The 15,022-nt window shown below is 33.0% G+C and overlaps 1 protein-coding gene across 1 annotated transcript; it reads left to right on the top strand.

The window, feature by feature from the left end:
- LOC124370546 (glucose dehydrogenase [FAD, quinone]-like) lies at window positions 1–15,022 on the top strand. The gene is made up of 2 exons (XM_046828837.1): window positions 1–194; window positions 12,201–15,022. The coding sequence occupies exons 1-2, from the start codon at window positions 40–42 to the stop codon at window positions 14,107–14,109; spliced, it is 2,064 nt and encodes a 687-aa protein (XP_046684793.1). The 5' UTR covers window positions 1–39; the 3' UTR covers window positions 14,110–15,022.

Genomic DNA, 15,022 nt, shown 5'->3' with positions numbered 1-15,022 from the left:
TGGCATGCTCAGCATATCTAGACGGTCATTACAGATGTTATGTTCAACTGTTCCTCTAGTGTTCCTTATCCCAGTAAAAGGTTCCATTCCATGTCAGTCACTGTGTGTAGGTCGGAACATTGGGGGAGAATGAAGTTTGCCATATTGTTTCTTGTCATTTTTAGTTCCAGTGGGAATTCCTCTCCTTCTTCCGGGTAAGTTGAATAATTTAGTAATAATATATAATATTTTAGTTACCAAGGTCATATAAATTATAGACTCATCATGTATTGTATTTCATGTTCCGTACTTCCAATTTAAAACATAAAATCAATTTAACACTTTTTATCTTATTTAAATTGTTTATAACAAGGTGTTTATAGCAATTCATATTTATACGAATTACCAAATGATTAGAGTATCAAAACAAGTCTGCTAGAGGTTAGTTAAATTATTTTATTTAAATATTCGCAACTCAGAATCTGCAAGAGGTCGGCTTTTATTCCACTATGAATAGTCTGTGAGGTCAAGGTTCTGAAATCAACAAATACATAATGAATTATTGTTTTTATAAATAAGGAAAATAACTTAACCTACAACGGATTTTACATGAAATATTGTACCTTATATAACAATTGTTAAGTTCACTAGTTTTATAAAATTACTATTTGAATATACCTAATTTACTATTTTTACATGCAAAAATTCCACAAAAGCAACTTCGTATTTTTTTATTACTCAGCCGTCTTTATAGTCGAGAAAATTAATGATTGTCTTACATAACTAAAACGTTTTGTTACAATATCGTTGCACTGTATTTGTGCACGCGTGTGTTTGTATTTTACATGAATAAAACTGTATCTGTCTATGTAGCGGCTTAATGTACAACATTCAAACTATACATAGTTATTAAGATTTTTAAAGTTGGTTTATGCCATTTATAAATTAGGTATAAAAAATCTACAAAGACTATGTTTAGGACAAAACGTTACAGAAGGTTTTTATTTTCTAAATTGTATCCTATTTGAAACTACTTGCCATATTTAATGGAAGCTTCTCCATAATTATTCATAACTAATAATTATAAAATATATTTATATCATTATACATTATGCAAAACTAATAAAAGATACTAATAACATATTTTGCGAAAGTACTAAATTTAAGAAACAAAAAACTTATTTTTCAAACCCCACCAATTTTTAATAACAGATATTGTATGACTTGAAAACATCTTGGTTTGTGTTAGTAAAACGTTCTTTCATCCATTATTTATTAATATTTTCAACGTTGCAATTTGTTTTTAAATCTGCAAATTATTCCATACACGAATAAAAGAATAAAAGTTCTTTAACAAAATAATAACTCAAAAACAAAATTGTTGTAAATTAATGTTTAATGATTTTGTAAAAATCACCGAAATATAAAGTTAGAGGAGTTACATATGGTATTTACTAAAAAGGAGCCAACATCGGAAAAATTCTTTTTCACAGACGTAATCCAACTTTACCTTCATTCTTGTCTTCTAATGGTAAATAAAGAATATGAAAATAACAATCTTGGAAAACAAATTTTCTTAAATACGAGGGTGGTTTGATAATTCAGTGACTTTTTGAATTTCCCGCGCAGTTACTCTAAAGGCTGCTGTCAGCTGTAATCTATCAGTAGACAATCTTATAATTTTGAGCAATCTACGTTGTGCAGTTAGTGTTTGATAGCCGTTTAAAACAGACAATCTCATGAATTTTCACGAAATGGAAGAAAGTTAATTTCATTTGCTGACTAAGCATTACTTTTTACGTAAGCCATATTCTGCTTTAACTTATCTCGGCTAATGCACAAGTATTCAAAAGGTTCAACTCTTTTAGAAACGGTGTTTCATTCATTTAGAATTCTTTAATGTTTTTGTATTGATTGAAATTTGAGAATGTTTAGCTATTAAATTGTGAGAAACATTCAATATCATTATAGAGTAATGTGCGTGAAAATGATACGAGTAAATAATACTGAAGTTTGTAACTTACTCTAAACAGACTTGGCTAAATCAAATAGACGCGCTTTGAAGACGTCTGTCAGGCCGCGTAGTTTAATATAGATATGTAAATATGACGGTAGTTCACATATATACGAACTTTTACTTTTCAATATCATATTATACAGACCACAGATGGATCAAATTCCGTTATCTATTCACAATACCTAGGCTTTTTCTACAACACTGTAAATACGGAAATAGAAATTCAAACCAAGAAATTGTTTTTTTCTTTTTTTTATTGGACAACAAAATTAAAAGTATTTCTAGTTTACGAATCGTATGACAGTGATATGGCATGAACCGGGCAGCACACTCGATGGCGACAAAAATAAAAAAATCTTTCAAAATATTACCTATTGCATGAATGATCAAAATTATGGAGAGTCTGATCGAATTCCTGGAATATTTACTATAAACTCTTTTAAATGAATATATTTCTATAGTAAAAGGGTAAATTTTTCCGGAGATAACTGAATCTGATTCTATAAATAACACTTGTATACACCATTATCACTTTAAACAAGTTTATAAAGTATACCAGCAACTCGATCAATGCCACAATTTCTACCTGATTGAAACTAAACTCATCAGGATGGTATTTATTTGGCCCTGAATTAATTTATAATCTGTCTCCATTCAATGGAAAATACTAGTATGATGGTCGTTTTTTAATTAGAGAAGAACATCTATTATTTTAACCTAATCTATTAAATCATTGTTTAGTAATGTTATTTTTCATCTATTAAACATTTTTATTTAAGTTCATATTTTGCAAACAACTTCATTAATTTTAATTTTTAATAGACAGAGTGATTCGTTCTCTTCGAGTAAACAAGCTGTGCAATTCTTCTGTTTGTTTCTGTATGCAAATAACGCCTTTTAAGTCACGTTTTAAGCTAATCCTGAAGAAACATTTTTTGTAGGCTTTTTTGCATTGGATATTGTTGTTGCATATTGTGGATGATTTTCCAATAAAAAGTAACTTTAAATATATAAAAAGGATTGACTCGAACTTTGTCTTCACGCATGTTTACACTCGGTCTCCTTATTTCACCCTCCAGCCCCCACGCGGCTTATCAACATTTACAAAAAAAAAACGTTGTTTCGTTATGGTTTCACAATATTCCAATACGTTACAATCCATACTAAATTCTCATCATGTGTTAAACTTGGGGAAATCACTCACTATTTCGAATAGTTTACTTTTACATTTACGGATTTTGTAACGAGTATTCATTGCAAAATGCAACCACATTACATTACCCAACTCAGGCATTAGAGCATCATGTGGTTCACTAAGTTATTGCACATTTGTGAAATAAAACCAAAAGTTGGGCGTAATTATTCTTATTACGGACAAGATGAACTACGCACTGTAATATCCGTGGACAATGCAGTCCGTCAATCAGTCTGGCCAACCACTCAGTTGCGTCTGCAACAGATAACCTGCAACAACCAAGACAAGTTCATGTAGACATATTGTAGATCGAGAGACCTGGCCACGGCAGGCGAGTTGGAAGAGGACGTACCATCGTGTTGTACTACCCGAAGATTAGAGTACGTAGCGGCATAAGTCATCTCGGTACCAGTTTATATTGTTAGGAAGTTTTTTGACATAATATCTAGATTATTAGTGATAACTCATCAAAGCTAGTTAGGTTTAAAAATCAACCACTTGTAAATTTTGCTCTGTACTAGACTCAATTCCAGAATGTAATGTTTTACTCCAGTACAATTAATTTACAAATATTGTATAATCTGCATTACACAGAACTCCAATATAGTCGTAAAAACTATTTGTCTGGAAATGTGCCTTCTTCCGGTTACGACGGACGCTACGATGTTGCCAAGCAATAATAATAATAATAACATACATCATTCAAATCGCATTTATTCATGATTTGTTTGCATTTTTTAAAGTGAATTGTAGCAATTGTAAATTTTACTTCAGTATCACCTAGTAATGGATTTCTTATTCAAACAAACAATAAGTATTACAAATTTTCCCACTTCCATCATTGTTGCTTTGTGCGTGAATAATGAACCGTAATTTTTCAAAATCTGTAAGCCGAAACCCTTCCGTTTGCACGACGATTTGCAATATAACGTGGTAAGCTCATTCTTCTTATGAAAATTAAAAAAAACCTCTTGTAAGTCCGAAAAGTTTGTATGTTTCCAGGAGCAACGGCTGCAACAGTTTCACTAGGTTTTCTTCTAACATGGTGATACCAGAATTTAAAGGGCACCATTAAAGGAGGAATTTAGTTTTATTATATTAGTATCTATAACAACTCATATAGACAGGCCATATAGCAACTGTTTACATTTGAGGGAAAGACAGCATAGAATCTTAACCGATACAACACATTATTAATAAACTTGATAAAAAATCTTCAGCCAAAACTTGAAGAAAACTTAATTCTAGACTAAACTGTAAGATTAAAAATAAATTATTTTAAAATGAAACAAACTGCTGTTTATAACAATTAAAGGCTAATTTTACATAAATATCATGATATAAAAACGCGATAAATAATAATTACATCTAACGTAATCTTGAATTTAAATTACGTTTTATCTACACGTACTCGCATTGTTGTTCTCAGTTAAGAAAGGCGGTTTATTTGCGCAAAAGCATTAATATGGGTAACACGTAACTGAAATGTACTTTTATCTTGTAAGCGTGTTAGGCAATAATCAATATTTTTAATTTTTCCATTCTTTATCATTTTTATTTGAGTAAAAGCATTAAATTTTAGAACATAATCAAGTACAGGCCAAAATTTAAAAGGTTGATTTTAGTAATCACCTCTATTGAAGTAATTGCTCTATTGCTTAAAATATGTTTTTAAATTATGCATAATTTTCCATCAATCATGTAATGAAAAATCTGACAGTGCAAAGCCTCCACTGTCAAATTTTTATTAAGTTATAAATTTAGAAACCTTTGATTTTAATAGACACGATATTCAATTAAATGATAGATGATTCTGACTTTTTATTTTTCAAGAGTGCTTAGCAGGTCAGGTATACAGCACTTACAATTATTTAGAGAAAGACTCCTGACATCTAGATAATATATTGCAAAATTTTGGCGGTTACATTATATCATAAACAATCACGCGCCACATTATTAATATAATATTGCTCTTGTTATATTCAGGTTATTATTATAATAATATAATAGTGTATTCGACTGTTAATGACATCAACTGTGATTTTGTTTAAATGTACTTTAAGAATTCATGTGACCAATTGTAAATGCGATCGGTGGGCAAGTTACCTGAAAGTAAATGCTGTGTTTCAACACGGATTATGTAAGTGTCCTCTAAACATAATTTTGTCCAAACCATTAATAAATCCATCTTGTAATCACACCCGGTCTATGTTGAACAGTAACGTGCATGATGTAAGAGAGGGGGTAATACTTGGATATTGTATTGTGATTCCTAAACAGACGATGTAGAACTATCCAGTATCCACGCAAACATCCTAAATAAACCTCAAATCAGGGGACTATTTAGTTAAAAATAAATATGGCTTAGGCACAACATGTCTAACTGTAATATTATATTATAGAAACATTAATTTGCTCACAGAACAACTCGTACATGGAATGAAACTTAGATGACAGTTCACCCATAAATTGTATTATTAACAATGACTTATAGACTATATATATGCTATATTCTCTAATACACAACATTAAATAGTTCTGATAACTTACTGATTTCATAGAGCTAGTGATATTTAACAGTGTTGACTTTTTATTTTGCAACACATAACAATTCCTTCCTCAAAAAAATTACAAAAGCCTTTGATATTGTTATCATGAGTATACTTACAATGATTGATCCAAAATACCCTATTTCAACATAGCTTACATTTTCACCCTCCATATTTGATCCATTAACTATTTCAAAGGCAAATATAGTGTTGTGACATACAGTTTCAAACAACGCTTGTTTATTGAACACTGTTCCTAATGCTGTAACCTATTTTTGTTCCTGTTTTTCGTCGTTTAATCAGAATTCTTAAAAAAACCCCGCTTTTAATTAAGTTTACTCAGATAATAAACTAAACTAAACAACAGCATGTTGGAGTATAAACATGTTCAGTATTACCACGAATTACACGCTCAATGTTTACCTCATGAAATAAGTAACGTAGTCAAATTATGGTGAATCCAAGATGAAGGCTGAAAATTAATAGTTAGTGTCTTGGTATCAATATTTATAAGTTTACAGCAAAGTGGAGGAGGAATGTTAAATCCTACCTGTGCAGCAGTTCATCGGATAAGTCATAATGCTTGCTTGAACTGCCAAACCTTATTGTTTTACAAAAATTACTCCAGCATTTTCTAATCTCTTGATCCGCATCAACATAAACTCTTTGAACAAATAAGAAACTTAATATTTGTCCTCACTCTACCTCCTCTTCAAAAACTCACAGTGATCACGAATCTGACCTCATTATTAAATGCGTTTTTGTTGATCAGGAAAATTAATTTAAGGTTTTAAGAAATCTTTTAGATGTTTCTTACAGAGATATATGTTCATATAGTTGAAGACAGTTAAGATATTATCATCTAGTAAACTAAATCTGATACAATTATAATTCTTTATAAGTAGTTAAGTTTTATATGTTATATCAGTAAAGTCCATTTAATTTTATTGCTTTGCGTCACGTTTTATCTAAAAGAGATATTCTGCACACCAACATACTAAATACCACTGTCCTGTATCATCCGTGACTCATCTTCATTGATTTGCTCTCGAGAAGCCGATACCGTAGGAACTTTTAATGTAAAATTCCCCTTCACTTTAAGAGTATTCAGTAACTAATTCGATGTTTTATTATTTTCAAATTCTCCTTTCTTTATAATTTTGATTCTGAAATTCTATAAAATCATAGGTTGTAAATAAAGTACACACTTGTAGACAGTTTTCACAAAGTAAGTACCATTTATATCAGTGAAATATTCATTTATAAATTTGCAGTGGAGAGATGGATTCAAAGGGTTGAAGTTGTTAAAAAATCATATTCATACTTAAATATATTTTGTTACAGTACCGTACCAACATCTTATTTAAAAACACAATACATCGGTCACTTTCCATTATCCGTTTCCAAATAAAAAGGTTAAAATTAGAACATGATAGCCAATTGTGCTCAGTGAATTTTGAACTAGAGGTAAATCTCAACATGAGAGCTGAATCTAATATATATACAACCGCATGTGTAACTGACTGACTGACTGACTCACTCACTCACTCACGTATACTAATTCTAACCTACTTCCAGATGAGTTAGAGACTTGAAATTTGGTACACAGATAGCTTTCCACGTGTAACCACCAGGAAAATCCCGAAAAGTGAGAATTTTTCATTTTCAACCCCTCAAAAAAATTCCCAAAAAATCGCGCATTCTTCACCCCTGCAGGCATTTTTTGTAAGCCCGATAGCGGGCGAACCGTTGGAGCTAGCTCGGATCTGACGGAAAATTCATGGTCAGGAATGAAGTGAACTACAAAAAAGGTCTAATGACTTTTTGCTCTATCTTCCATGGTTAAGCGACAAAACGCTCGAACATTTGAAATTCCAGAGATTTTTTCGATAAAAATAATGTTTCAAGCCCGATAGCGGCCGAACCGTTGGTCGTAGCTCAAATCTGATTGACCCACCAAATTAGCAAATTGCGCGATCTACAGAAAAGGTCCAGTAATCTTTTGCCCTATCTCGATTGGTTTGGCCGAAAAACGTGATTATGTACAATTTTGTTGTAACTTTTACGCGAAACTTTTGTTTTTGGGGTCGATAGCGGCGAAACCATTGGTCGGAGGTCAAAATAAGACTAACGTTTTATTTAGGAAATAAGATGACCTACAAAACGTGATTATGTACAATTTTGTTGTAACTTTTACGCGAAACTTTTGTTTTTGGGGTCGATAGCGGCGAAACCATTGGTCGGAGGTCAAAATAAGACTAACGTTTTATTTAGGAAATAAGATGACCTACAAAAAAGGTCCAGTGACTTTTTACTATATTTCCCTTAGTTTGACCGCAAAACGCGATTAAGTGAAAATATTGGACATTTTCGCCTAAAAATTTACATTCCGGGCTTGATAGCGGCTAAACGGTTGGTCGTAACTCAAAACAAATTTTAAACGGGATTTAGGAAATCACGTGATCTACAGAAAAGGTTCAGTGACTTCGGGAGTTGGCTGAGCGTTAGCTAAGCGTCAATAGTAGATAGGGACAGAGGAATATTTATTATGTTCACAGACACAATAGGCCTACCCTCTAAAAAAGGCCCAAGTGTGTCATTAACCCCCGGTAATATTAACCCCCCCCCCGGGGATTTCCTGGTATGACCTGATAACCTCCTGTACATTCAACCCCCTGATGTGTTAACCCCCCTGGTAACATTAAACCCCCCCAGGGAATTTCCTGCCATGACCTCATGTCCGAATTTTACCAGTCACCAAATCTCTTAACCCCCCCCCCCTGGGAAGATCCTGGTATGACCAGATAACCCCCTGGAGACTTATCCCCCGGTAACGTTAACCCCCCCTGGGAATTTGTTCATATGACCAGACAATATCCTGACGAAATTAAACCCCCTCTTGTCTTAACCTCCTTAACATTAATCACCCACCCAGGGAATTTCTCGCCTTGACTAGATAGTCTCCTGGTGATATTAAACCCCCTGTTCGACTTAAAATACTGCCTTGAGGTCGGTTTTTATTATGTTTATACTAAACAATTCAAGATAGCTGACCCGTGCAGACTTTTCTCCCGAGCTCATTTCTGGCTAAACCATAGGTCGTAGATCAGATCTGAGGGCACAATCGAAAGACAAAATTAAATTTCCAACAAGAAAGGTCTAGTCACTTTTTGTCGTATCTCTAACGGTTTAACCGCAAAATGACCTCAAAGTCAAAAGTTTTTACGAATCCGGAAAAAAATCTATGAAAAAGGTCAATTTTTAAATCCCTTGTCATTTACTTAATGTCCGGACTTAACCAGTCACCGAATTCCGCTTATCCCCGAATTTGCAAGCGTTTACTTTGGGGGCCTGGGGGCGTAGCCCCCAGCGAGCCGAAGGCGAGTTAGTGGTATGCATGCACAAACACGCACGCGGTCAAATCTCTTTTATGCATGCTAAATAGGAGTGCCGATGGTCGAGCTGTCTAGGAGTTTGGATTTGAGCTACACATAGTGCAGTTTTGAATCCTATTTGTGGATATAGCACTTCTTACCATCGACTTGTACTTTATCAACTCTCCCCCTTTCTTTTTGATACGATCCTCTCACAGGCCAGAGGTCCATAAGGATGGACAGAACAAGGACGAAAAGAGAATTGGCCTCTCCTTTAAAAAAATAAATATACTTGTTTAATGCGCGAGCTTTACTGGAAATTTCCTACTATTTCTAGAACCTATACAAAATGTCTTTGTGCTTTAAAGTCAATTTTAATACAGGGAGATTTTAACGAAATGAAAAATTATTGTAATGAATGAAATATTTACTTAATATTTAACGTAGAATTGCAGCCACAAAAATATTAATGTATTTGTATCATGCACGTTGAGTCCACAATACGGAATGTTACCGATATATAAGTGAACTATTATCAATACAAGTTCATTCTAGCACAGTATAATTTTCTACAATATAAAAGTGTCCTACTCCAATAAATCTGCATCCTGCCCTGCTTACAATCTCTTTGACGTTTATGTTGTACATTTTAGCGGTTTATTAAGTCTGCATACACGAGTGACGTGAATAATATTACCTTTCAAACATTGCTGCATAAATAAATATATTCTGCAAGTATATTTTTCTCTTTTCTTATGACGAATATGATATAAACAGCTCATATAGTCTCAACTAGCTCTATATTAATCTCATCTGAGTTCACCTTATTCATGTTATTCCTAGCGCGTCGCTTCGGTTCTTACTTAAATATTCTTACATTTTATCACCCCATTTACCTTTGCATGGAATTACGTTATTTTTCCTCACCAGACTAGTCTTTAATTTGATAGTAAGATTCTACGTGCTTCTGTCTAGCAATATGTACTAAGGCATAGATTAACGGTTGACTCACTGGTTGTCGTTCTCACTGACTCATGTTATGTTGAAAAATAAAATTTGGAACGTGAGATTCTAGACGTTTAAACAGTTTTATGTTGGTCTTAGGTACATATGGGATTAAATTTTTAAGAACCCACTTTTTACCAAAAAATTATTACTTCAAGGTCCTTGATATTACTTTTGACTTTACAAGTAACTGATATCCCTTTGGTAAAACACACACACACACATATATATATATATATATATATATATATATATATATATATATATATATACATTAATAAAAGTGACTTATAAGTTTTATTCATTGTAATAAAAACTGGTAAATTTGTACTAATGAAACCAGCTTAAAATGAAATTTTGGTTTTATTTAATTGAACATTTAAAAAAATGCTAAAAAATTAGTGTAACACATTTTGTGGCAAGAACCATGTTAAAATTACATTGTTGAACATCAGTAAATTTTCAATACTAAAAATGCTCTATTTTCTGATAGAATAATTCCCTTGAGATGCGGTTTGTGGCATTCAATTCAGTAAGCTATTACCTTTAAAATTATGTATCACAAGGTATAGGCTTCCATTAAGAATATTCACGATACCCTCGGCAGGACGTCCCCCGTTGGTGTGACATAACAAAACATTGTTCCAAAAAGTAGATGCCCAATCTCTATCACGATTGTAAGAGGTTTCAAATTTATATTTAAATTATTAAAGGATATATTTGGGTGTTTCCAGACATAATATACACCCTGTATATATATATATATATATATATTGTGGCCAACAGACTGACGGAAGTCGAAGGTTGGAAGGTGCTGATATTATCAGTACAAAAATTATCAGTAAATTGTATTAAATTTTGCTTCATTCGCTCCCCAATTTTTGAGACTACACAGTTACAATTGCAGAAGCGGAAATTTTAAGATAAATGGATGAAAAACCTTTGTTCTGTTTATAAATAGCATCCGTTTAAAGGTTTTTAGTTTAATTTATATATATATGTATATATAAAAAAATAATATATATATAACATAAAATATATAATATATAACATTCACCCGGCAAGTGAGAGATCCGGGTTCGACTCCCGGCGGAGTAAGTACTTTTTGTGATTCAATGTTTATTGAAATTAAATAAGGCTATTGCCATTTATACAATTTAATGGCATATATATATATCCAATTATTTTCCTGTATATCACTTACTTTAAATAAAAACTCGCTGCTAACCCATTTAGAATCAGACTAAAAATTTATGTATGAGAATATTTTGGTTGGAGTACAAAAATGTTTGAATGTTAAATTGTTCAAAACATTAAATTAGTTTCCAGGTAATTTCATAACAAATTTAAATATAGTTAATACATTATCTCTGTATGTGTACATAAAGATTATCACTGAAAAACTTGCATTAAAAAAGTCATGAAACCGTAATAATTACAAAACTTACCTTGGCGTTTACCATTGCGTTCTTTGTTACGTAGAGGTGTACCTCAAATCTCGTAATCATTACATATTCTTCACTATAATAAACGCTCCATATTCAAATTTAGTATTGTGTGAGTACATTAGTTCCAATAATTGTACAACAATTAGCTTCAGCCTAAATTCTTATAGTTTACTCGCATAATTAGGAGTAGAATAATTCCTTTGAAATTTAGTTTTTCGTATCATTATATTCATGGCTCCACAAAAGTAAAATTGCCTATTACACTTTATGAAAGAAACACTAGAAAGTATAAGAGAGAGAGAAAGGACAATCAGCAAGCAAAGAGTCTCCTAAATGCTTGTTACAGTGTAGTACATTGTTTATTTCCTCACTTCAATTTATCGACTAATTTCACATCGGTTTCCCGAAATCTTCATTTGTTATTTTACAACTACTATAATTGGTAATCTATTATATTTAATAGCTACGATTACTGTAATAGTAATAAAAGATAAAATTAATATATCACTAATATTATCAATTATCTCACATTTGTATCATCATTAATTTTATTATACTTCTTAAGGGAACATTCTGAATATAAATATGTCTATTATATGTTTCAATACTCATAGTGACATTTTTATTTTTCAGGGAAGAAACTCCAATATGCAAACTGAATACGCAATCCATGAATGAGGATGAGGAGTCATGTGCTTCTCGTGAAACCATTTCCTGGACACATACAAACGACCTTGTTGATCACATGATAAATGACATTCAATTATTAATCAAAAGAGCAGGCGACGACCTAGCCAATCCGAGGGATTATCCTGCTCATTACAGTGCGAAAGACGGGGAGGAATTCGATTTTATCGTGGTAGGCGCAGGATCTGCCGGATCTGTTATGGCCAACAGACTGACGGAAGTCGAAGGTTGGAAGGTGCTGCTGGTAGAGGCTGGTGGAAATCCTACGAAAACCTCTGAAGTCCCTGGATTATTTGGTGCTCTGCAAAACACCGGCATAGATTGGCAATACCGAGCCGGACAAGAAGAAAATCTATTCCATGGTTACATAAACAATAGCAGTTCTTGGCCAAGAGGAAAAGTTTTAGGAGGTTCCAGCACGATCAACTACATGAACTACGTTCGAGGAAATCCCAGGGATTACGATTCGTGGGCAGCTGCTGGAAATGAAGGCTGGAGTTATGAAAACGTCCTTCCTTATTTCAGAAAATCCGAAGATTTACGAGCTCAGGAGGTATTAGCCACCAAAGATGTAGGCAAGTATCATGGAACGGGAGGTCTCCTACAGGTGGAATCTTGGGCCGACGCTAATAATAGTCTATTTGGATTCATGGAGGCTTTCAAGAGAGCAATGGAGGATATGGGGCATCCATTCAACCCAGATTGTAATGGCAAATCTCAATCTGGATTTACAAAACTACAAGCAACTCTGAGAGACGGCAAGCGATGTAGTACAGCTAAGGCTTTTCTATCCTCCGTCAAAGACAGAAATAATCTAAAAGTGACCAAACACTCACTTGTGACCAAAATACTCATCGATAAGGAGTCTTCCACTGCTTACGGAGTAGAATTTATAAATAATGATGGCGAAGTTGTCCAAGTAAGAGCTAAAAAGGAAGTGATACTGTCTGCAGGATCCATCAACTCTCCTCAGTTATTGATGCTCTCTGGAGTAGGACCAAGGCAGCATTTGTCTGATCTAGGTCTGCCTGTTATACAGGATTTGCCCGTTGGCGAGAATCTTCAAGACCACCCTATGATGTTAGGCATTGTACTGACATTCAACTACTCAACTTCAACATTCCCAAAATCACCTGTTGTGAGTATGTTAGACTTCCTGATGAACCGTTCTAGCAATCTAGCCGAAACAGGAAGTATACCCTATGCATGTTTTATAAACACTGTAAAAGGTGTGGACTATCCAGACATAGAAATGTACCAGATACACATAGATAAAAAAGATTCCCAAAGCCTCTTCAGCTTTTTAAATACACTAAACTTAAAACAAAGTGTTGTCGATGAATTTGTTCGCATAAATGAGGAAGCTTACACGGTCATTCTTCTCACAACACTGTTAAGACCGCACAGTAGAGGGAAAATTTCGTTACTGAATTCCGATCCAAAATTATCATCTGGTTATCTTTCGGATAGAAGAGACATTGATACGTTTTTAAGGTTTTACGACTTTATACATAATCTTATTGAGACCGATGCATTAAAAAGTATGAATGTCAAGCTTCATGAAATCAGTCTTCCCACCTGCAAAATACACAAACTTCAATCTCCAGAGTACAGGGAATGTTCCATGAGACATCTTATATCCACGACATATCATCAGAGTGGTACATGCAAGATGGGGCCTTTACAGGATTCTGGGGCGGTCGTAGATCCTACCCTCAAGGTCCGTGGAATAAAGAGTTTGAGGGTTGTGGACGCTTCAATAATGCCAACCATCGTCAGTGGAAACACAAATGCCCCCACCATCATGATTGCTGAAAAAGCTTCAGACATGATCAAAGGTACTTGGCTCCAATAGGTTTTGGTGTATTTTGTATAAAGCTTAAAAAATATTCAACTGACTGTTTGAACTCTATGCATTAATCAGCGCACATTCATTAAAGACGTTCTTAGTATGCTAAAAATGATTTATTATGTATTGTTACTTTTTAAGGTGTTTCATGTTTATTATGTAATACTTAACTATTTTCATCATGCTCTTCTATTGCCTAATACTAATTTACATAGTACTTCCATTTATCAAAAACTTTACTTAATAAATGAACTTTAGCTTTATATATAGTGTACTAAACTTGAAAGAAAACTCACTATGTCGTGTTCATAATATAGTTTCATAGTAATTTTGATGAAAATTTTACAAATGTAATTAATTACAAGAAATGGATTTCAAAAGCTATATTGTTTGAATATTGTATTTCTTGTTCAGGTGTGTATAAAAAGTCTATGATAAAATTATTTTGGATAAGTTGTAATTACTATTATTTATGCCTCCCATTGCGTTCTTCATGAAACAGAATATGTTTACTCTTAATTCTTCAGTTGTAACCTTAATGTTCAATCGCGTTTATATTCCAAGTGTAATATATTATTCTGTCCTTTATATAGCTTATAGCATATGCAGAATTTAAAGCACATTAATAAAGTAAGAAATTATACAGTTATTTAATTTACTCATAAGGTTTATTTTATAAATTGCAACAATCATTACCATACTAACATGATAATAAAGGGTCGCCAGTACGTTCTTGCCGTTGGGCCATCCTTTGTTTAATATACACTTAATAATTAACTACTGTTACGGGTTTGCTTGAATAAAACACTCGGCGAATACTGAATCCCTTTAATATTAATTAATCTTACAAATAAATTTAAATATAATATCTACTTAAAACTAGGCCGGTTTTAAATAAAAGACTTGTTTACAAAATTCA

The sequence above is a fragment of the Homalodisca vitripennis genome, chromosome 1 (genome assembly GCF_021130785.1).
Source record: "Homalodisca vitripennis isolate AUS2020 chromosome 1, UT_GWSS_2.1, whole genome shotgun sequence".
NCBI lineage: Eukaryota > Metazoa > Arthropoda > Insecta > Hemiptera > Cicadellidae > Homalodisca > Homalodisca vitripennis.
The sequence above is the reverse complement of the archived record's forward strand: the minus strand, read 5'-3'. Positions and strand labels throughout refer to the sequence as shown.

Coding starts and splice junctions, on each gene's coding strand:
- LOC124370546 (XM_046828837.1), top strand. CDS start 40: ATGTTCAACTGTTCCTCTAGTGTTCCTTATCCCAGTAAAAGGTTCCAT. Junction 195..12,200: donor AATTCCTCTCCTTCTTCCGG/GTAAGTTGAATA, acceptor TTTATTTTTCAG/GGAAGAAACTCCAATATGCA.